At 38.9% G+C, this 23,067-nt stretch overlaps 4 protein-coding genes across 8 annotated transcripts in view; 2 read left to right on the top strand and 2 right to left on the bottom strand.

The window, feature by feature from the left end:
- Positions 1–248: 248 nt before the first annotated feature.
- Positions 249–7,737, bottom strand: rexo4 (REX4 homolog, 3'-5' exonuclease). The gene is made up of 9 exons (XM_057826400.1): positions 7,284–7,737; positions 5,243–5,532; positions 4,933–5,076; positions 1,373–1,566; positions 1,196–1,284; positions 1,062–1,136; positions 894–968; positions 668–809; positions 249–594 (listed from the first exon to the last, which is right to left on the bottom strand). Exons 1-9 carry the CDS (start codon positions 7,488–7,490, stop codon positions 548–550), a joined length of 1,263 nt encoding a protein of 420 aa, XP_057682383.1. The 5' UTR covers positions 7,491–7,737; the 3' UTR covers positions 249–547.
- A 221-nt stretch (positions 7,738–7,958) lies between these two features.
- pigp (phosphatidylinositol glycan anchor biosynthesis, class P) lies at positions 7,959–9,931 on the top strand. The gene is made up of 5 exons (XM_057826436.1): positions 7,959–8,057; positions 8,277–8,361; positions 8,458–8,530; positions 8,609–8,727; positions 8,809–9,931. Exons 2-5 carry the CDS (start codon positions 8,280–8,282, stop codon positions 8,934–8,936), a joined length of 402 nt encoding a protein of 133 aa, XP_057682419.1. The 5' UTR covers positions 7,959–8,057; positions 8,277–8,279; the 3' UTR covers positions 8,937–9,931.
- Positions 9,932–10,940: 1,009 nt separating this feature from the next.
- Positions 10,941–20,243, top strand: si:dkey-197c15.6 (putative nuclease HARBI1). The gene is made up of 2 exons (XM_057827117.1): positions 10,941–11,730; positions 19,268–20,243. The coding sequence occupies exons 1-2, from the start codon at positions 11,067–11,069 to the stop codon at positions 19,657–19,659; spliced, it is 1,056 nt and encodes a 351-aa protein (XP_057683100.1). The 5' UTR covers positions 10,941–11,066; the 3' UTR covers positions 19,660–20,243.
- The window catches only part of LOC130910060 (receptor-type tyrosine-protein phosphatase H-like), a 47,336-nt gene continuing 42,781 nt past the window's right edge, over positions 18,513–23,067 (bottom strand). For all 5 annotated transcript variants that reach the window (XM_057827101.1, XM_057827104.1, XM_057827105.1 and 2 more), the window contains 3 exons: positions 22,105–22,265; positions 21,880–22,015; positions 18,513–20,224 (listed from right to left, as the gene is read on the bottom strand). In XM_057827101.1, the coding sequence (XP_057683084.1) occupies positions 20,084–20,224; positions 21,880–22,015; positions 22,105–22,265 (438 nt within the window). In that variant the 3' untranslated portion in view covers positions 18,513–20,083. The remainder of the gene's footprint in view (positions 20,225–21,879; positions 22,016–22,104; positions 22,266–23,067) is intronic.

Here is a 23,067-nt window from a genome sequence, read left to right as displayed (position 1 = left end):
CTCTTTGTTGGTCACGTCACGCACAAACGTCAACATGGTGACACCCAAAAGGCTACTTATTACATAGGTTATTTGGAATCAAGCAAAATTTAAGTGTTACGTCAAATCTTGACTTACCTTTTAATTGCACATTCAGGGAATTTCATCAACTCACTGGCTGCCATTGACAGCGATTGAAGTACGATGACAGCGATCAAATGTCGTGAATGACTGCTAATGAGTAGCTAAAACTCAATAAGATCCCATGTTTGTGTTATATTTTATTCAAACTGTACAGATAACTTTGCAACTCAAGGCAACCAGGAAATGAACATTAAAATCTAGTTCTACACTCATTGAGGGCAAACATTTCACACATCCACACCCATTAAGAGAGGGGATAATTGAAATGTGTTTCAATGTAGAACACTGATAGTGACTGACATTTATAAAAACAGTACGATATAGCAGAATGCCTTTCTATGCTATCCACATTGTTGTTATGTTTTCCTCCATCGAAAATGAAGTTGCTGCTCAGCTGGTGATATACTTAATCCATTGAATCATATCAGAAATTATTTTCAGTCGCTTTTGGGTTCCAAGAAATACAAGGGGCTTTAAAAAAAAAAAAAAAAAAAAGACTCCTGAAGTCAATAGAGCAAGTCTTTCCCTTAAAATGATGCCAAACCTGCAACACGAGGCTTGCTGGCGTTCTTGGGAGATCTGCGCTTTCGCTTTTCTTGTTTCTCGTCCGTGCCATTCTTGATTTGGGCCTCCCATTGTTTCTTCACCAGCGTGTACAGCCTCATTGTGGCCTGCGCATCCTGGACCTGAAACATTTCAACCAACAGATTACAGTCAGACTCATACACAACCACACTGAACATACCGGAGAACGCCTCAGTTGGACTTACAGAGGAATGTTCACCCTGCTGGACTGTGACATTAAGTATTTCTTTACAAAGTAATTTCAGCGAGGGATTGTTTGTCTAAAATGAGAAAAAATAATGGTTATTATATTGATATTTCAACAAAAGCGATAAGATTCTGTTGTCTGTTTCATGTATGCGCATTGTTGACACCTTGACAGTCTTCCTGAAGGGTTTATACTTCTGAGTGTCTCGGATGTTCTTTTTTGGGTGATCCAGGAGCAAGATCTAAAACAAATTTAAAAGTTGTAAGAGTGAGAACTTGAATTAAAGCATTAAATTCATACCTTGAAGTCATTGTGTAGCGCATGGCCAACCACTATTCTACCCTGCAGAATCTCGGCAACTTCCTTCCGCACAGTTGAGACGTTCTCTCCTGCAATTGGCAGCGTAAAATGGCTCATTAAAATGTTTTGTCTTCCAAAATAATTACAAGTCTAATTAAATCTCATATCCAAACTCACCATCTCTGATGTTGTGCTCACGGATGCCACTGACAGCCGTTCTGTAGTCCGTCACCTTCTCGCTAGGCTTGACATATTTGTCATACACGCATTTCCCGAACTGGTTGACAAGCGACACGCGCGCCAAGATACTGTCCTCGCCATCAGGACCAACGCCGACCATCTCGCAGTCCATGGCGACGGCTCTGGTAAGGCTGAGAAAACAAGAAGGTGTGTCACTTGAATAGAGAAATACAGTGAGGAAAATAAGTATTTGAACACCCTGCGATTTTGCAAGGTCTCCCACTTAGAAATGATGGGAGGATTTGAAATTTTCATGGTAGGTGCTTGTCCACTGTGAGAGACAATCTTAAAAAAATCCAGAAATCACATTGTATGATTTTTTTTTTAACAATTTATTTTTATCTCACAACTACATATAAGTATTTGAACACCTGTCTATTAGCTAGAATTGTGAGCCTCAAAGACCTGTTAGTCGCCTTTAAAAAAAGTCCACCTCCACTCCACTTATTCTCCTAAATAAGTGGAGTGGAGGTAGACTTTTTGAGTCTGAATTTTTGACCTGTTTGAGCCGTTTAGCTGCATATAAACACCTGTCCACCCCATACAATCAGAAAGACTCCAATTACTAACATGGTCAAGACCAAATACACCAGAGACAGAATTGTAGAGTGGAAGAGTTACTGGGCAATTGCCAAGCAGCTTGGTTATATAAGATCCACCGTTGGAGCAATTATTAAAAAAATGGAAGAAGCTGAACATCTCAATCTCCCTCTGACTGGGGCACCATGCAAGATCTACCTCGTAGGGTCTCAATGATCCCAAGAAGGGTGAGGAATCAGCCAAGAACTACACAGGAGGAGCTGGTCAATGACCTGAAAGGAGCTGGGACCACCATTTCCAAGGTTACTGCTGGTAATACACTTTAGACGTCACAGTTTAAAATCACGCATGCCACGGAAGGTTCCCCTACTTAAACCTGGCCCGTTTTAAGTCTGCCAATGACCATTTGGATGATCCAGAGGAGTCATGACAAAAAGTCTCGTGGTCATAGGAGATCAAAATGGAGCTTTTTGGTGTAAATTCCACTCACAGTGTTTGGAGGAAGAAGAATGATAAGTACCAGTAGAAGAACACCAAGCCTACTGTGAAGCATGGGGGTGGTAGCATCATGCTTTGGGGTGTTTTTCTGCACAGGGGACTGGACGATTGCACTGTATTAAGGAGAGCATGACCAGGGCTAGATATTGTGAGATTTTGGGGAATAACCGCCTTCCATCAGTTAGAGCATTGAAAATGGGTCTTGACTGGGTCTTCCAACATGACAACAGACGAAGCAGACAGCCGGACAGACTAAGGAGTGCCTTCGTAAAAAGCATATAAAAGCATCTGGAGGGGCCTAGCCAGTCGCCAGGCCTAAACCCGAAGGAAAAGCTTTGGAGGAAGCTCAAACTCAGTGTTTCTCAGTGACAGCTCAGAAACCTGTTTGATCTAGAGAAGACCTATGTGGAGCGGTGGTGCAAAATCCCTGCTGCAGTTTGTGCAGACTTGGTGAAAGGTTATAGTAGGGGTCCCCAAACTGCGGCCCACCTCAACATTTGGTCCGGCCCCCTGAACACCCCCCCCCCCAATAATGTTATTTATTTCCTGGCTTTTTACTATGAAGAACACAGAGAGGGTTATTTGGTTATTATCTATTTAATTAATGGTGTTATTATTATATTATATTATATTATATTATATTATATTATATTATATTATATTATATTGTATAATATTATATTATTATTATTTTTATTTTACTTTATTTTGTTCCGTGAAGAATCCAGAAAGGATTATTTGATTGTGGCTATCTGAAAAATAATAAATTTTTTACATTTAGGCACTCCTGCAATGGTCACACTTTTTCTGTTACAAACTGACCCCTTCCCCTCATCATAGAAGGGAAAAGTTATGTGGCCCTCACAGGACCCCTGGGTTATAGGAAACGTTTGACCTCTGCAATTGTAAACAATGGCTACTGTACCAAATGTTGGAATTGATTTTCTCAGGTGTTCAAATACTTATTTGCAGCAGTAAAGTACAAATAAGTCGTAAAAAATATATATATATATCATTCACTGTGATTTCTGGATTTATTTTTTAGATAGTCTCTCACAGTGGACAAGCACCTACCATGACAATTTCAAACCTGCCCGTCATTTCTAAGTGGGAGAACTTAGCAAAATCGCACAGTGTTCAAACACTTATGTTCCTCACTGTATAATAGAGCAGGGCGGTAAACCAAAAATTTACTGTTACCGAAATTCTTCACGATGACCGACGTAATTTTGACCATGTCGGTAAATTCAGTAATTTAATAAAACAAGAAAATATAGTCTTTTCATCCCGCTTTGACTCTGTGTTAATTCGGCTATGTTCATTCCCCTTTAAGAAAACAGTCAGTGTGCTTACGTATGGAGTCACGTGGTTATCAGGAAGCCAAACAAACAGAAGCCCGGTAGGCTAACGCTAGTGGCTAACGCTACAAGCAAACGTTGAGTGTGGCTTAAGGGAGGTTCGCCAAACTTTCACCCGAAATTATGTAGACTCTTGACGGCATCCAGGCGGGCTTTCACCCGCTGTCCTCCCTTGTTCTCACGATTTCCGGAGAAGGTGCTTTCAGTGCTTTCTACTGGTAGCCAGGCCACAGGCTTAACACTACAAATGAACGTGATGGAGTCTGATAGCGACTCTAACCTTGTTGAAACGGCTGAATCTAATCAGTGGATTGGGCACGGACTGCATCTAGGAATTAGTATGTCGCGTTATTTTGTATCTATGTCTGTGTGATTTCTCTGATAGCTTTTGTGATGGTAAAGCATTCAGCATACGGTATAATCCAACAGTTAAACTTAATAATATATAAAATAATATGACCGTTTAATGGCCCCAGCAATTTTTCTGTAAGTGCTTGCTTCATTCTGTGTCATTACTGCCATCATAAAATCTTAAATGTTTCATTTGCAGAAGATCAATATAGCTTTAATGTGTGTGTGTCTGTGTGGGGGTTCATGTGTGCATGCGGGTATTAAAAAATGCACTGGGAAAAAAAAAACTGAAACCTTGATGTAAACACTTGTGTTGAGTAATTATGTCACAGCAGCCATTAACAATAAGTTGTCTTTTTGAAGTGTGCTGTTCAAGCTGTAAGTCATTTGTGTGACAATGACATGTTCGCTCAGGCATATTGTTTTGATTATGTACATTGTTCAAGCCATACAAGCTGTTATAAATGTTCATACTTGAATTCCTATTGTTTACAATAAATTTTTATATTCCTTAATGTTTAGACTGCATGTATAATTGTTAAATATATTAAATTGAAAGCGGTTAAATAAATCAGCGAGAAAAGGTTCATCTGTATTTCAGGCATTGATTCAGACTTTCAAATTATATAACAGTCCGCTTGGGCGAATCTATCGTCATTTATTGTTGTAGAGGTAAATCTGCTCAATTTACCGTGATACGTGCTTAAGGCCATATCGCCCAGCCCTACAGTATAAAGAAATTGAACTCACCCCTCAAAGGCATGCTCCTTGACCAGCGCACTCTCTGCGTCCTTCTTTTGAATGCCTTGCTTCTTTCTCATGATGTCTGCAGCCTCTGCCCCCACAGTCGCCTCGATGTCATCAGGGTCCACGTCATCGAACCAAATATCCTCTCTGCAAGAAGGATAAAAAAACATTAACAATGCTTAAGTTATTTACAGTGACAAGACGCCCAATCCATTTGAACCGGAAGAGGCTGGCAGCGACCCCCAGTCCAAATGGATTGGACGTCCATCGCCATCGATGGCCATTGAAACATGTTCATTTACTTGACACTCACTCTGTAGGTTTGGAATCCTTTTTTTCAGACTTCTGCTTCTTGGCTGCTTGCTCACCATTTGCTTTAAATGTCTTTTTCCTTTTAAATGGAGCTGGCTGTTTTGTGTCCTCCACAACTGGACTTTTGGCAACACTTTTGTGTTTGGCTTTTAATCCCAAATCAGTCTTACTGGAGGTGTTGTTTTGATCCACATTTGTGGATTGTTTGTCTTTCTTTTCTTGTGCAGGGCCATTAGGTTGTTGCTGGGCTGTCTTTGGCTCATTTGTTGACGTCTTATTGGACTTTAAAATCTGTGGACATCAATGACAAATTGGCAAAAACATTAGAGTTTATCAAGCTACTTATCCATTTTACACACATTTATGAAAGGGCGTAGGTTTGCATAGGGATGGTAGGAACAAAACACTACCAACTTTTCAGGATGCTCAAATTCTTCCCACCAACTTTCAAGCAACCTTATTTGCATTATACGTGTTCAGTTATATAGGTCATTTAGATTGTCTTCCCATACGATGTAACGATAGAATTGACCCTACAATTATTAAATGAATTATTTTCATTATGTTTTTCCACTTGCTGAATGTGCTGCTCCATTTTTTTCCCCTCAAACGCACATTTGATTGGCTAATGACTTAAACCCCTTACCCCCCGCCACACACACACTCTCTCACAGTTCAAAATTACGTTGCATGTCGACATGCCCTCCTCCGCCCGCTTCGGAGGTGTATTAGAAGTTTGGGAGTTTTTCCGGCCATCACCCACTGTAAGAAATGAAAGTCATAGAGTTGGCATTAACATTACAATAAACTGTGTGAACTTGCTAACCTGAGTAGGAAGCTGCTTGGGTACAGTAGAAGTGTCCTCCTGTAAGTGTTTTCCACTATGTTATCGATAATCAAACTGAGAGAAATATAGTAAACTCTGCTCAGCTGTATGAAATGTAGTGAACCAAGGTTTAAACTCTTCTGCCCAGTTTTCATTTTCATTTTACTTATGTGGTCTTAAAGCAGCCCAAAGGAGTTTTCATTTTTTGTTGAGTTTGGCTGTGCTTGTGGACAAACTTTTTTTAATTTATTTTTGTTATTCCATGACTAAGAACATTTTTGTTATATTTATTTAGAAAGACAATTTTGAGTGGTAATAAGAATTTTTTTTTTTGCATTCCTGGATACTAATGAGATGATGAGAGTTTATATTTCTTGTGTACGTTAATATAATTTGTGTTCAAATAATGCAATTTAAATTTGCTAAAAAAATCCAGACATTTATTGTGGAAGTTTTCAGAATGTGTCTTTAGGAGTTTTTGAAAACAAAGGGAACAACTGAATGGTGTATCACCTGAAGCAATACATATGCACTGCAAAAACCCACCTCCTTAAAACTGAAAAAAAAAAAAAAACATTTTTAATTTCCTTGTTCTCAGTGGAAATCTACTAGAAATAAGCGAAATTATCTATCAGTGCTTCAAGTAAATTTTACTCAGATTTATTGAAATAAAAATTGCAAACTGAAAATAACAGACTTATTTGAAACAAAATGTTTGTATATTTAATCTTTAAAAAACATGTCTGTCAGAAATGTTAATTCAAGAATAGATATTGTTCAAAACATTATTTGAAAGCATTTTTTTCTCGAGTTAGGTGAAAAATGGCTGACTTTTAGATGTATGGGCCTAATAAGTACAAATGGTAATATTTACTAAAAGGGGAATAATCTGATGCATTTATCTGTTAACTAGCCTTTAAAACTCAAAACAAGATTTTAAAAATTATTCGACTAAATTTCAGAAAAAATAACAGATTAAGATATAATATTGTAAAATTTGCAGTGTGAAAGTTAGTACAAGTCAATACAGATTTATTTTGCATTAATCATTTAGCCTCTCAATTAATTAGGTTCTAATAAATGTCCCGTCCCCAGCAAAAAGTGTACATGCAGCTTATGCTGTTATATCGTCCCTACCAATATTGAGACCAAACCTACGCCCTTGCATTTTTGTATTATAACAATAAAGTAAATTTAAAAAAAAAAAAAATCTTGCCTCTTGCAATGCTTTCCAATTGCAGGAAAACTGTTCGGAATCTTTTGGAGGTACTGACAGTTGACTTGTGGCCTTTTTTTCCTCCTTGGCTTTCTTCATTCGTATCCAGAATTTCTTTTTCTTTTTAACTCTACTGTCTTTTCCTGCTTCGGAGGAGAGTTGCTTCTTTTTCTTCGGTTTCACCTTCGACATTTCGACCACTGACATTATTTGTAAAGTGAGTTCAGGGAGAAGTTGGTCAGCATCCACGCGGCTGCTGTCGTTTCGGCGTCATGAGAAGATTAATAAGTCACGATGGAAAATCTGCTAGTGTCGTGTAAGGTGAACCAATAAACGTGTCAAGAACAATTAAATGATTCAAACTAACGTATTAAATGAATAGAAAACGTCACATGCAGATTTTCTTTCTAACCCATGCGCCAAATCCATGTAGAAATTTCCACTTCCGGTTGGTGTAACATCCAAATACGTTCGATATGAACACAAACCCAAATTTGTTAAGACAAAACACACTTCAAGTGGTATATAACAAATTGTATCAACACAAATATATTTTTAAAATGATTATTTATAGTTATATTATTTTTATACAATCTGGAGATTAAAAAAAAGTGCGTTAAAATTTTAACGGATTTTTAAATTCGGAAACAATCTTCAATACATGTTTCCGGTTATACTAAATAATAGACGGACAAATACAGGCTAAATTAATCGAGCTAAGATTCTAGCAGCTAAAAAGAATAACGCAAAATCAAAGAAGACATGGATGCTTAGGTATTTCGTTCATATTTGTAGAATTGTGTTTTAAATGTGTTTGATTTTGACGAATTAATTGCGCAAAATGTCATATTTTAGTAGCTCGATTTCGAGTGTTATGGTGTGTGTTCCATCTCGGAAGACGTGTGCTAGCCTTTTTTTAAAATTATTAAATCCAATATAATGCTTTTAGTTGACATGTAGTTTATCCCCTTTGTTATTTTAATGTCTTTTCAGATAATGGTGGAAAACACTCCTTCTCCTCTGCCTGAGAGGGCAATCTATGGCTTTGTTCTCTACCTCGGCTCACAATTTGGCTTCAGTGAGTTTTCCCCCTCATTTTCCATAATAAAGTCGAATACGATGTTTATTTCCTGACTAACTTTTCCTAATCACACCCCCTCCAACCCTCCCTAAGTTTTATATTGTGTGTGGGCATACATACCAGAGGAGTGGCTTCATTCAGTTGGATTCACTTACTGGCCTCAAAAGTAAGCAGACATTTCGTTTTGAATATTCTTTAATAATTACAACAAATCAAAGCTTAAAACGTCTGTTTTGCCTTGTAGGTATTGGGCTTTGGCTGTGCCAATCTATCTGCTGGTCGCATTAACCATCTCTGTGCTGATGCTATTTGGAATCAACATGTACAATACAGCACCACTTGATTCTCTGGACAACGTTACAGGTAAGCGTCGTCATATTGAAGATGATTAATTTTATGAAGCATAATGAAACATTTTGTCCTTCTTTCATGAAAATATTTCAGATGGGTTTGCAAAAAGCCAGCTGAGCGAAGTCACACAAAAGGGTCAAATACAAAGACTGAAGGATGTTCCCATCAGTGATGTCAATAAAATGTTCTACTTGTCACCATCGACTATGAAAAAGCTATAACCAACCAGCAATGTATTGTGGAGTTTATTGTTGCTATGAAATAATTTACTTAAAGCAACACTAGGTAACATTTGAAATTATATGTAGACTAAAAACTAGATGATAGACACCTCTTTTATATCTTGAGGGGGCCTGTATCGCTTTCACCGGCACTAATTAATTTTAAGGAAACTAATTAATTTTGCGGAAACTACAAATGGGCTGACTGCTTTACGGCATACGTCCTTTTCCCCATTCATTATAAAGAAGTCGGATCAAAAGCTTTCACGCAAATTCTGCAAAGATGGCAGAGCAACAAAAACACAAAAAGTTTTGTCTGAGGAGGAAAAAAGGGGGAGGCTACCAGGATATACAGAAAAAAACACTGGTCCGGCTTTCACTCCGGTATGGTGGGGGGGGGGGGGGGTAGCCACACTAAACATGACAGTTGATAACCGTCATATGCTATTGTTTAGCCACAACTGGATTACCTTACTACTATTCATCCTTAACGCAGCCGCCGGAAACAGAAATGTTGTTTAATCCATTTTTACGACACTAGGCGGGTGTTCCCTGGTCCTCATGGGAAATGCAGCGCATGTCCTTACAGGGAACGCAGTCTTCCTTAAGGCAAAACAAGACCGCTCTTATCCACCGGCTCGCTAAAATCGACCAAAACTGAAAAGTTACCTAGTGTTGCTTTAACTTGTGCAATTGATATAAAGTGTTTTAAAACAGACTCATCTGGTTGATGTTGCATGACATCCAATCAATTTTGTGTGGGAGTTCCAATGAAAATGGATTGGACCTTAGTGATGTCAATTGGTTTTTTTAATCTGCATTTAATTCTTTGCTAACTACCAAATCACCTACTGTGAATATTGTACAGATATCTGATGGAGAAAATGTTTTTATGGTTGATATCTTTTAACATAAGCTTTCTTGCCTGACTCATATATGTTGTTTAAAATCAATTTTCTATGTGCTTGTTGTATTGAAATAAAACATTCATGTCATATAAGAGTTTTCCAAAAAAAATCTTTTTTTGGGAGGGGGGGGGGGGGGGCCACGCCAGCGAGTGAAAGCTGGGCCAATGTTTATTCTTGAGTATCCCGTTAGCCTCCCTTTTTTTTTTCCTCCTCAGACAAAACTTAATGTCTTTTTTGTTGCTCTGCCATCTTTGCAGAATTCGTGCAAAAGCGTTCGCATCGACTTCTATCTTTATAATCAATGGGGAAAGGGGGAAGTGACGTATGTCATAAAGCAGTCAGCACATTTCTAGTTTTTTTGTGTGGCAGGGTTCTGCCACCCTCAAAATTAGAGCCGGTGAAAGCGATACAGACCCCATCAATTTATACAAGTTTTTATCTTTATATATATATATAAGTTCTCTGTCGACATATTGTCACAAATGTTAAGAAAATATTTTATAAAGGTTTAAAAGTTACCTATTGTTGCTTTAACTTGCTATTGCCTGAAAGTAACGTGCTCCATTTGCATGAAATCTTGGTCTTATGAGTACAGGAAGTAGTTGTTGCTAGGGGTGTAAATCACCAATTTCATGACGATACATATAAATTCTTTGGATAGTGATCTCTTTGCCAATATTACAAAGTCATAATAAATCACAAATCGATTTATGGGTGGTTTCATATTCTATGTACACATTTAACAAAATCAGTTCCATTTCACTTGAAGCAAATAATAAAGCAATTTTGATGTGTTTGACAGTTTTGTTGTTTTCAGACATTTGGATTTTTAAAAAAAACAAAAAAAACATTCTTTTAAACGAATCGGCATTTCAGACAATGTTTCTGTTTTGATCCATTTTAAATTCGACTGTGCTTAAATAGATATCAAGCCAGATTGATAACATAATCTCGCTTACCTGCCAAATATATGTTGTTTAAAATCCATTTTCTATGTGCTTGTTTTATTGAAATTAAAATATTCATATGAAAAAGAAGAGAAAATTGGAAATTTTCCACTCTCCATCCACACGAGGGCAATAACGAGCAATATGCGCGCTAGCCGGCAAACAAAGGAAGTAAACAAGGCTCACATCCGGTCCTTGCCGACACCATTCATCGGAGCTTGAGTTACCTTAATGTGTTTTTAACTCATTTTTAAAGCCCTCTCAGCGCCGACCAAATGTCGGACCCTCTGGCGGTGTGGTTCGCGGTCCAATCGGAGCTTCTGGGCCACGGCGAGGAGGTTAACTCCGAATCTCGGAGCTGTTTTGACTATTACGACGACGACATTTTGTTTGAATTGTTCCACCTCACGCGCCCCTGCATCGAGTTCGTCGCTGACATGATGCGCGTCCGCATGAAGAAATTCCTGCTCACCCCTCGCTCCTTGGACGCTATGATCATGGTGACCCTCAACTTTTACGCGCGGGGCTCCTACTCCCCCTCGATTTTGAAACGCTTCAACCTCAAGACGGACTGCGAGGATATCGTGGTCACAGTGTCCGAAGTGGCGGCCGGCTTGTCGGACCAGTTCATTTCTTTCCCGCAATCGCAGAAGGCAAAAATCGACATCGCTCAAATGGTGGAGGACTTCTGCGGGATCCCGGACGTGCTGGGCTTGCTTACTCCGGCTCACTTTCGGATCACCGACGGGACTCGAGAGTTGTGCATCAACTCGCTGGGCTACGCGTCCGTGGTCAGCCAGATGATTTGCGATCTGGACGGAAATATACTGAGCGTGGAGCAATGTTGCGCGGGCAGCACGCGAGAAAGAGACCTGTGGGGCACGTCGGTCAGGGGACGAGAAATCGAAGAAGAACTCTATGGACGATATTGGGTTGTAGGTAAGAGTTAGGGGTGTGACAAAATATCGAAATGGTGATATATCGTGATACTTTGTATCCCAAAAGGTTATCGATATGCTCCTGCTAAGAATCGAGATATCATTTTGAAAAGGTGTTAATGTCCATAAAAAAACAAAACAAAAAATGAACCAACAAGTTGCTACCAAAATCTTCCACCCAGAGGCGTAGCAAGGGTCCCCGGGGGCCCCAGGCAACAAGCAACATGGGGCCCTTCGAGCATGTGCAAGTAAGGGGGGCAGTTGGACTTGGAGCAATAGAAGAAAGAGTAGCAACACAAAAATACCACCATTGGATGCGGCGTTATATATGTTTGTGTGAAATCAGTAGTCAGATTGGCCCTACGACCCACCAAATTCAAATTATTCCGTAAAAACCACTGAATGGTGGACTACCGACCGAAATAAGTATTAAATCTGCTAATAAAATTGTTTAGGATTGTTCTAGATGCATATATTTTATATTTTTCTTATAGAGTATTCAACGAGGAATGCGATAGACCCATTAACTCATTCACTCCCAGCCATTTTCACCGGAGCAAGGCCCTTCGCTCCCGGCCATTTTACTGGCTTTTGACTGATTTTGCACGGCCCACAAAAAAATTCTGTTCTATTGCTATATAAACATGGAACCCACCAAAAGAAAGATTAGACTCTCTTCTTTCAGCAGAAAAAAAAGTTCATACGTTAATCCATTCTTTAGAAATCAGCATTACAAAATAGCTTAGTTTGAGCAATTTTCCAATTTCTGATGAAAAAACGGAGAAAATGAGCTTTTTGTAAAGGCAAAAATTTCAAACACAACTTTGACTTTAACACGGCTATTTTTTGCTTCAGTGACATCCCAAACATCTAAATTTCTTTCCTTTTACAAAATAACATGAACAACCAGCCAAATAGATCTTTTGATAGCAAAGTAACAATTTATTCACACTTACCTAACTGAGAGATGACGTTTGGTGGCTGCGACAGCGGTTAAACTTTTCCCTCATTGCCGACTGTCTCGTAAAGATGGATTTTTTTTTTTTTAAGTCTTTTTTTGTGGTGACCACTGTCTCGTTCGCCAGGGGAACTTATGTTCCTGGGGGGGAACTGGTTTGGCCGTGCGCGTTTCCGTGCAGGACACTCGAGCGTGCGGTGGACGTGAGCAGCAAGCTGCGGAGGGGCTCTGCTAACTTCCCTAATAAAGTTGTACTGTTTGAATTGAGTTGCGGGCTCTTAACAAATGCGCTACTGCCCGCCAGTGGCCAGTTTTATTGCTTTAAAATGGGTTTTGAGGCTTGTTTTTTGTTTTGGTGATAGATCGGAAGCTCTAGATGCTTCTTGTACAAAAAAACGGAAAAGACGTATAAATACGTTTGTGGGACAGTTAAGCATTTAAAAATAGAACGTCTTTATACGTTTCTGGGAGCAAATGAGTTAATAGACTTTTTTGGAAAAATCACCATAATCTACCAAAGGATTCCATGGTATTGAAACATACCCTACACTTGTCGCTGCGACATTGCAGTAAAGCTGCGTGTGCTAAATCTGTTGGCACTCTGGGGGCCCCTGCTGGCTGAGGGCCCTAGGCAATTGCCTAGTTTGTCTCATGGGAAGCGACGCCTCTCCACCATAATAGTGTCTCAGTTAACTCAAAAGGCTGCATTGACAGTGCTCGACGCCCAATCCATATAGACCCCATTCACCTATGTCACACAATCACGTGATCGCTATATTGTGCCGCCATATTGTCCATCATTGTGTGTCCGTATTTTCAATTATCGTTGTTTCTAAAGGTGGATTCACTTGCAAATTACCGTAATTTCCTGAATATAATGCGCACCTTTTTCCCCAAAATCAACTTGTAAAATCACGGTGCGCATTATACACTGGTACATGGATGGAGACAGATTAAAGACCGATTTTTTTATTGACACGGCCATGTTGTGTTGAAGAAACGTATGCGGCGATCCGTTGCCGACCGTTATGGTACATGACGTCATCATTTTGTTTCGGTAATATTTCACACTGATTGGTCAAATGATTTCGTCTGTGTTAAATTCTGCTTTTTTCACTCTTCATAAAGCACAGAATTTAGTTTCTTGAACTCATATAAGTCAATGTCTATTGCAGCTCCGCAACGCGGACCATAACAAATGTAACACAACACAGACTTCCTGTGTCCGTCAACTATAACTGTCCCTCGGGAAACTCATACCCAAATAATAGTTCCTATTGTTACAGTCTAGTGTACAGCGATGCGCTCTTTCCGATTTCCGACATAAATCCTCACTTTTATTTTACCGTATCAATCCATGGAAGAAACATTTATTCATCATGATGAAACGGGCAAGTTATACACCAGCCTTTAAATAAAAGTCACATCAGTTTTGTTTTCTCCTTGATTCTGGTAAACTGAAGAAGTTGTCAGATCATATTACCGTACATATTGTCAGTTTATGGTAATGTTTTGAACTATCAATGTGCTATGCTGGTGCTGTGTTTCACCAGTCAGTAAAATGACATTTCTGTATCTGTACACGAGCTCTGTTTTCTTGTATTCTTCTATTTATTGGTGCTAAAATTAGGGTGCGCGTTATACAAGGGTACAATAATTTCCCCTATATTTTACAAGTAAATTTGTGGTGCGCGTTATACACGGGTGCGCCTTATATTCGAGAAATTATGGTATGGAAGCCCCAGTGCTTTCAGACGCTCTGAACTCAGTGGATGAGTTGCATAAAAGCAGTTATTTGGAAAAGCTTCGGTCGATCCAGTCGCCAGATCCATATTTAATGCCCAAATCGATGTTTTTCGACCCGCTGTCTTCGCTGTCTCTACCTGACATCTCCTACCCGGATATCTACAACTATCTTGTCCATACGAAGTCAGCCTATTCTCATGAAAGTTTGAAAAACTTTTTAAGAGCTTGGAGGCTTATTAATACTTCGTTGCTGGGTTGGGTAAAACAGATCCTTGTCCACGAGAATTCAGCAGGAATCTTATCTTGTGATCGGGAAGGTGAGTTACGAAATGTTCAATTCAAAATCTTTTATTCTCGTTAACATCTCAGTACGTTGATTGCCATGCCCAAAAATAAATGATTGATATACGCCGCTGGATGTGAGGTCGTGTGTTCGATCCTATTCCCTAAATGACTAAAACCCTCTAAATATATATTAAATATATCTTACCAGATATAAAATGACTACTACATAGTCTGTGGTGATCATTTGGTGACCAGTTTTGTTGTCTAATTTCAGCAGTCCATCTCGCTCTCCTCTTCGGGTGTCTCGGTATACGATAGAACTTCAAGTCTCTCCGTTATCTTCCCTGTTACTGCAACCAACCGCCACCCATGCCTTCACCATTTTGATTAAAAAATGTTCACGATTTCGAAATAAGCAGAAGACATTTGAAGCGAGTCTTAAACTCAACCGGACCTTTTCGTCGGAAAACGTTCTGTGATTTGGCGATCCTTCTTGACTTCATTAGCAACCAGTTGCTACGGACAGCTTCGATGTTCACTTTTTTCGTTGTAAAAATTGCCTCGATGTGAATATTTTTTTTTTTCTTGCTTCGATTCAAAACACTTTTTGTACTTCAGTTTTTTTTTTTTTTTTTTTTGTTCTTTTGTTTGCCTTGACAGAAAAGAAATATTCCTTGTCCCTTTTAGGGGCACAGTTTTTTTTTAAACAACTTTTTTTTCCCTCTCTGTCTTTTTTTCTTCTTCCATGTCACCTTAAGGGCTCCGTAAAATTCAAATGTGTCAACGATTATCAGGAAGGTTTTTGGGTTCGTTTACTAGGCGGTGATTCCTTAGACAAGCAGAAAAACACGCAGTAATAGGAGGAATGTACGTGGTGGTAACATGTAAACACCATCAGCTGACGGACAGTATGGCGGCACAAGTCGGGGCGATGTTGTGACGTCACGGGAATGAGGTCTATAGACTGGGAATGTTCGTTCATTCGAAACCAGAGCATTCACAGTCATTCTGTCCGATTTTCATTGCATTTACAGGTCACTTGCTGTTCATTTTAGGGCATTTACAGGTCATTTTCTGTTGAGTTTGAGTCACTGCCTACTCATTTGGATGATTCCCAGGTTATTTCCTGTTCTGTAACTCTAAATAAACAGAGACAGACCCATAAAATACCCCCAAATCAACAGGAAGTAACTGAAAATTAACAGATAAATGACCTTAAATGGCCCAAAATTACCTCATTGCCTGGCATTGGCTGCCACTACCGGTCATAGACGTTCAATCCGTTTGAAGTGGGAGGGATGGCAGCGAATGAACGTATGTTAATTATTGTTCAATATTTATTATTTGTAACAAATTAGCATATGTAAAAGTTCATGATATGCATCAATGATTTGTTTTGATTGATTTGATTGGATCATTGCATAAACTATTGTTATAACAATCCAAATCGACCATCGTGACAGCCCTAATTGTTGAACAAAAATTTTGCCAATCCTGTATTTTGAGCCTCTAAACAGTAAATATATATTTTTTCTATATTTTAAATAATTTCTTGTTCAGCTATGCACTTTGTTATTTAAAAGCCAAATTCTGTCTCACACATGAATATGTTCGTTTTGTTGTTGTTGTTTGTATAAAAAAAAATGAAGAAAAACCCCAAACATATTTGGGGGAAACTAAGCAAAAACAAAATGGTAAATACTTTTATTTATTAAATTTTATTTATTTTTTAAAATATAGTTTTTAATTTAAAACTAGAGGTGCAACAATTTATCGATTAGCAAATTAATCGAAAACTATTTTGATAACCAATTAATCGTTTAGGACCTTCTTCACCTTAAACTTGTCTAAATTCTTGAAATTATAATATACATACAACTTCTCTGTTGTAAATATTATCCGATTTCGTTATTATGTTTGTTAGGTCAAAGTAGAACATGAACAAAAATATGCTTTTACTTTGAAAAACAATTCACATTTTTGCCATTTTTCAGACATCCTACTGTCTAAACTAGCTTCTTAATAAACCTGCGACAACTAATCGATTAAATTGATTAATAAATTAGGTGCCAAAGAATTTGATAATTGATACAGTTGTAGACTACAGTGTAGTCAAGAAGCTGTAATAAAATATTTTTGAAGGAAATTGCCATCTATTTTGTCCTCATTGCTACTTACAACATGCCAAAAACAACTTCCAAGGTAAATTGTGAAGGCAATAGCGTACCGCACGTAACACGTCACCTTTGCTCATTAATATCCATGACGTTAGCAATTGTTGCGAGGGGGGGTCAAACACGCGTTTGTCCCTCATGCTAGATGCATATAAATGGTGTACAAACGAGATGTTTACTGAGCTAAACCTACCAATTCTTCTACCAGTTTTTCAGGTAATTCATTGTCAGAGAGAAGCAGCACGGCAAAACATTACTTTGAAAAATGAGTAAAAATATCAAAAAGGATTACCACTTTGTGGCAAGCAATGGATCGGGATTGTCATCTGTAGGACCATAGCCCCCAACAAAATGTTTACTTCATACGAAGGTGAATGGCTTCACCCAGCTGGCGTTAAACTGGTCTTTTGGACGTCTGCACAAGTCGATCCATTGTTCACATTTTTCCCCTATGAGTTTTTGGCTTCGGAAAACGTACGAAGAAAACATCCTTCATATGCGGACGGTCGTAATGTTTAGTTTTTTGTACAAGTTCCATAGCAGCTGTATACTCTGCAAGTTCTTTTTTTTTTTTTTTTTTTTTTTTTTTTTTTTTAATTTTTAATTACAGGTAGAAAACAAGTACTTGCATGGGTTGTATGCGAGTGCGCTTCTATGTTGACCCCCTTCCGGTTCATGATGGTGATGTCACGCAGCCTTTAAATAGCTTTCGTGCGGTACGCGGGGTGAAAGTGGGCCAGAACGGTCAGGAATGCAGTTCCGGTATAAGATTTAGGGCCAGAACGCAGTTCCGGTATTAGATTCAGGGCTGGAATGCTGTTCCGGTACACGGTGATTTGATTCCGAAAATATGACAGCAACTGTCAAAACGCTATGTAAAAAAAAAAAAAAAAGCTAAGCTGCCACACATGCATTTCAGCTCCAAGATGAAAACAATCTACCAACATCAGATTTACATACACAAGTGTTGACAACAAGCATAATAAAGTGCTTGTGTAGCGTAATCCGTTTCCACCAATATTTATTATTGATTTTATTCCACGGACGGCATGGAGCTGCTGCTGCAGTTATCTGAGTCTACCGATGATTAGTCACATCAATGTGCAAATGCAGGCAGCAAAGCAAAACGCCTGGACTCATTTATCGATTCAATTGGCTGACATACTGACATGTGATCAGCAGAGATGGTTAGCTCTGATTGGTTCAAATGTGCATGTTTTCTGGAACAGCAAAAAAAAAAAAAAAAATTGAATTGAATTGATGCGACAAAGGGCAATGCAACATAAAATGGATCTAAACTTTAAGCGCAATTAAAGAGTTGAGGAGGCTTATTTATCATATTTAGTTTCATTTGTTCTGATGGAGAGGTTCAGAACATCTTAGCTGTCAATGTGCACTTTGGACTTATATTTGTTCATTTATGTTAGGCTACTTATTCATTTCCTTACGATTTAAAAAAAAGTCAATGTTTGCGCGATCTTTAAAATATATTCCATTTCACTCTGCATAATATAAGTCATTTGTACTTATTTTTCTGAATCTATGTTACTTATATCTTTATTATTAAAAAAAAAAAAAAAAATGTTTACATTAACTTCAATTTTAATATACATCCTATGTTCTTAAGTAGTTAAAATTGAGATTTGGCAATTAATATGTGAGGAAATGATGGAAAATAAAAATTTGGAGATAGAGGTTGGAGTTATTGTTGTTTTGTTAACTTTTATTTTTGCAAATCATTGAACGAGCCCTGCGATGGGCTCGCAACCAGTTCAGGGTGTACCCTGCCTAGTGCCCGTAGTTAGCTGGGATAGGCTCCAGCACCTTTGCGACCCTCGTGAGGAAAAGCGGCAAGGAAAATGAATGAATGAATGAAAGAAAGAATACAATTTTTAATGGAAAATAAATAAATAAAATGTCTGGCTCCGTGGCGACCTTCATGTCGGGGAGTTCCGGCAAGAAATTCTAGCCACTTTCACCCTTGGCGGTACGCTATTGAAAAATGTTACTTACCCGATTAATCGTTTACTTAATCTTTCGAGTAATCAATCATGAAAATAATCGTTAGTTTCTATTAAAGTATTTAAAACTGGAAAAAAAAACATTAATTCTACTTTCGTTACATAATTTAAAAAAAGCCTTTTTTAAATTCTGATATGGTTGGGTTTGTAAACATCAAAATGAGTCATTTGTAAACAGTAACATAGTTACACATGATTCATAGTTCAACTTTTCAAAGTGCATCGTTTTTAGTCCTAATCCACATTTACAGCTAAAATGTAAAGTCCTTAGTAATCCAGTGTTCTGATTAGTCAAATATCAACGTAATCATTTTCTGTAGCCTGTCTGATTGATTACAATTATTTTCCTTACAGGTGGTCAAGGCTACAACTTAAGCAAACGCGTGCTGACCCCCGTGTGTGCACCCAAAACTTCAGCAGATAGAAACTTCAATACGGCGCACGCCAAGCTCTACAAGAAGACGCAACACATGCTGCGCTCGCTGAAATGGCGATTTCGGTGCTTGACTCAACTGTGCTTTGCCCAGCACAAGTTGATGAACATCATCAAGACGTGCTGCGTCTTGCACAACATTGCCAAGAAATTCTCTGTCCCCATGCCGCACGGGGAGGAGACATTCCAAGACCTGCAGCCCAACAACTTGTGTGCCGAGTGGCGAGATATTTGCCCGGACGCGGCGAGAGAACGGCACCAACTTATCTTACATTACTTCAGTGCCACGAAGTGTCAAGAGGAACAAGAATGAAACTCATAATTGGAACAAATAAATGGCACATCAAGATCCAATACAGGATTTTTATCTGAAAATAAGTTCTAAAAAAAAAAAAGGTGTTGGCTCGAATCTCACGTCAATTGACCCTTTTGAGTCTCATTTGTTTTTGTTTTTTACAAGTGGAAACTGTTTACAAAGCTTTTTTTGTCAATAGAACATTTTTAAACATTCTTTGTCTTTCCCAAGTGTCATTTTATTCAAGTCAGATAAAATGTAGTCAGGATATTCTTGTTTTTAAAATAACTAAATATATTTGAACTAAAAGCAGGAGTTAAATAATGTGTAGTTTGTACCAGCAAAAACTACAATTTTCTTGAAAGTTAAAAAGTCTTAAAACAGCAGCTCCTAAAAATTGGTCATCTGTAATGACGACAATCCAAGTTTTTACGTCTGACACTCAGACCGCCATTTTGTTAAACTCTTGCAGTGCCGTAGCATTTTCATAAATGAAATCTGTATTCTGATTTAAACTCTCATCAGTCTGCCCTCGAGACTGCAGATAGTCCATGATGCACTGGTGCAGAAAAACATACTGGGACTGGAAAGAGACCAGGATTACGAATTGGTTTGAAAAGTAGATGTACAGTGAAGAAAATAAGTATTTGAACACCCTGCTATTTTGCAAGCTCCCCCACTTAGAAACCATGGAGGGGTCTGAAATTTTCATCGTAGGTGCATGTCCACTGTGAGAGATAATCTTAAAAAATCCAGAAATCACAATGCATGATTTTTTTAAACAATTTATTTGTGTGATACAGATGCAAATAAGTATTTGAACAGCTGTCTATCAGCTAGAATTCTGACCCTGAAAGACCTGTTAGTCCACCTAGTAAAAGTCCATCTCCATGTATTATCCTGAATCAGATGAACCTGTTTGAGGTAGATAGCATTATAAAGACACCTGTCCAACCGATACAATCAGTAAGACTCAAACTTGTAATATGGTCAAGACCAAAGAGCTGTCCATAGACACCAGAGACAAAATTGTTCACCTCCAAAGCTGGAAAGGGCGATGGAGCAATTGCCAAGCAGCTCTGTGAGAAAAGGTCCACTGTTGGAGCAATCATTAGAAAATGGAAGAAGCTAAACATGACTGTCAATCTCAGTGTCGGGGTGGAGCCCCATCTAAGATACCACCTCATGGGGTCTCAATGTTCCTAAGAAAGGTGAGGAATCAGCCCAGAACTACACGGGAGGAGTTGCTCAATGTCCTGAAAAGAACTGGGACCACAGTTTCCGAGGTTACTGTTAATAATACACAAAGATGTCATGGTTTGAAATACTGCATGGCATGGAAGGTTCCCCAGCTTAATCCAGCACGTGTCAAGGCCCATCTTAAATTTGCCTATGGCCATTTGGATGATGCAGAAGAGTCATGGGAGCAAGTTTTTGGTCAGATGAGAGTAAAATAGAACTTTTTGGTCCTAATTAAACTAACTGTGTTTGGAGGAAGAAGAATGATGAGTACTATCTAAAGAACACCATCCCTACTGTGAAGCATAGGGGTGGTTGTATCATGATTTGGGGGTGTTTTTCTGCGCATGGGACAGGACGAGTGCACTGTATTAAAGAGAGGATAACTGGGGCCTGTATTGTGAGATTTTGGAGAACAACCTCCTTCATTCAGTCAGAACATTGAATATTGAATATGGATCGTGTCTGGGTCTTCCAACATGATAATGACCCGAAGCATACAGCCAGGAAAAACAAGGAGTGGCTTGAAGAAGCATAGCAAGCTTCTAGCATGGCCTAGCCGGTCTCCATACTTAAACCCAATAGAAAACCTTTAAAGGGAGCTCAAACTCCGTGTTTCTCAGCGACAGCCCAGAAACCTGACTGATTGGTGGGCCAATATCCCTCCTGCAGTGTGTGCAAACCTGGTGATATACTACAGGAAAGGTTTGACCTCTGTAATTGCAAAGAAAGGCTACTCCACCAAATATTAACATTCTTTTTCTCAGGTGTACAAATACTTATTTGCAGCTGTATTACACAAATAAATAGTTTGAAAAATTGTGATTTCTGGATTTTTCTTTTTAGATTATCTCTCTCACAGTGGACATGCACCTACGATGAAAATTTCAGACCACTCCATGATTTCTAAGGGCATGGGAGAACTTGCAAAATAGCAGGGTGTTCAAATACCTATTTTCTTCACTGTAACTGCGGTCAAGGACACTTCGTTGGCATTACCTCAGTTTGCACCATATGTGGCCGCCGCAGTCGCATGTTGTGCACGAGGGCATTGATGCTGACTTGCTTGTCTCTGTGCAGCTGTTGAAGCAGAATATCTAAGGCTATAATGGTGCCCGTCCTGCCCACTCCCGCACTAGAAGACAAAACAGATCATCCGTCATGTCGTCTTCATTGCGTGACTCCAGATCAATATTTTTTTGCCACAATTGAACTATTTCACACCTGCAGTGAACCACAGTTGGGGCTTTGGTTCCGTTAGCGTCCATGTGCTCTCTAATAAGACTTCTGAACTGGATGAGGACATCTGTGCACTGAGGGACTCCATGGTCGGGCCACGCAGTAAAGTGGAAATGTTTTACTATCCTCTCATCTGGGGTTTTCTTCTATAAAACAAAATTTTGCGAAAATTTACAAATTTGCGGGGTTTGGCGGGAATGACGCTATTTACGACACAGGCAGGTACAGAGAACATAATGACGTTGCCCTGCAAAAGAAATATCCTGTTTACATGTAAAGATAACTCCAAATGTCTAAATAAAACACAACACTGACCTACAATACCATAATTTTCGGACTATAAGGTGCACCTGACTTAAGCCGCTACCAGAGGTTGCGCTAGACTTTTTCGTTGTCTGTCATTTTGACTGACAATGTCATAAAAATCCGGTCATAATCTATTTTTACCCGTCACTTACATTTTTAAAATGATAACAATGACATATTCAATAGTATTTAGTTTTCATTCATTTTTAATTAATATTCTGTCCGAACAAGCTTAACAAGAGGCAAACAAACAGCGGAGTGCACCAATCAGCGACGGGCAGACGTGCTGTTAGCAAAGCGACGAGGGCAGGACGAGGGACTTGCGCGCGAAAGTAAACATACGAGGAGAACGGAGTTTATTCAACATGGCTAGCGCGAGACAGACTGTTGTCAATGTCTCGTGTCAATGTGTTTTAGCTCATTTAAAACTGAATTTACCGCGGATTGGAACATATTCTCGGCTGTCCCGTTAGCCATCCGTGTTGTTGTAGAGACGACTTTCGGCGCGCAAGAGTGACGTTGCTCATGAAGAACACGTCACACAAATAAACAAATCTGATTTGTCGATTGATTTTGTACCTACTCGAGAGGCTGTGTCCCAGACTTTTCTCTCAGTGTTTGAAAAATACAGGGAGAACAGTC

This window comes from Corythoichthys intestinalis, chromosome 21 (genome assembly GCF_030265065.1).
Source record: "Corythoichthys intestinalis isolate RoL2023-P3 chromosome 21, ASM3026506v1, whole genome shotgun sequence".
In the NCBI taxonomy this organism is placed as follows: domain Eukaryota; kingdom Metazoa; phylum Chordata; class Actinopteri; order Syngnathiformes; family Syngnathidae; genus Corythoichthys; species Corythoichthys intestinalis.
The sequence above is the reverse complement of the archived record's forward strand: the minus strand, read 5'-3'. Positions and strand labels throughout refer to the sequence as shown.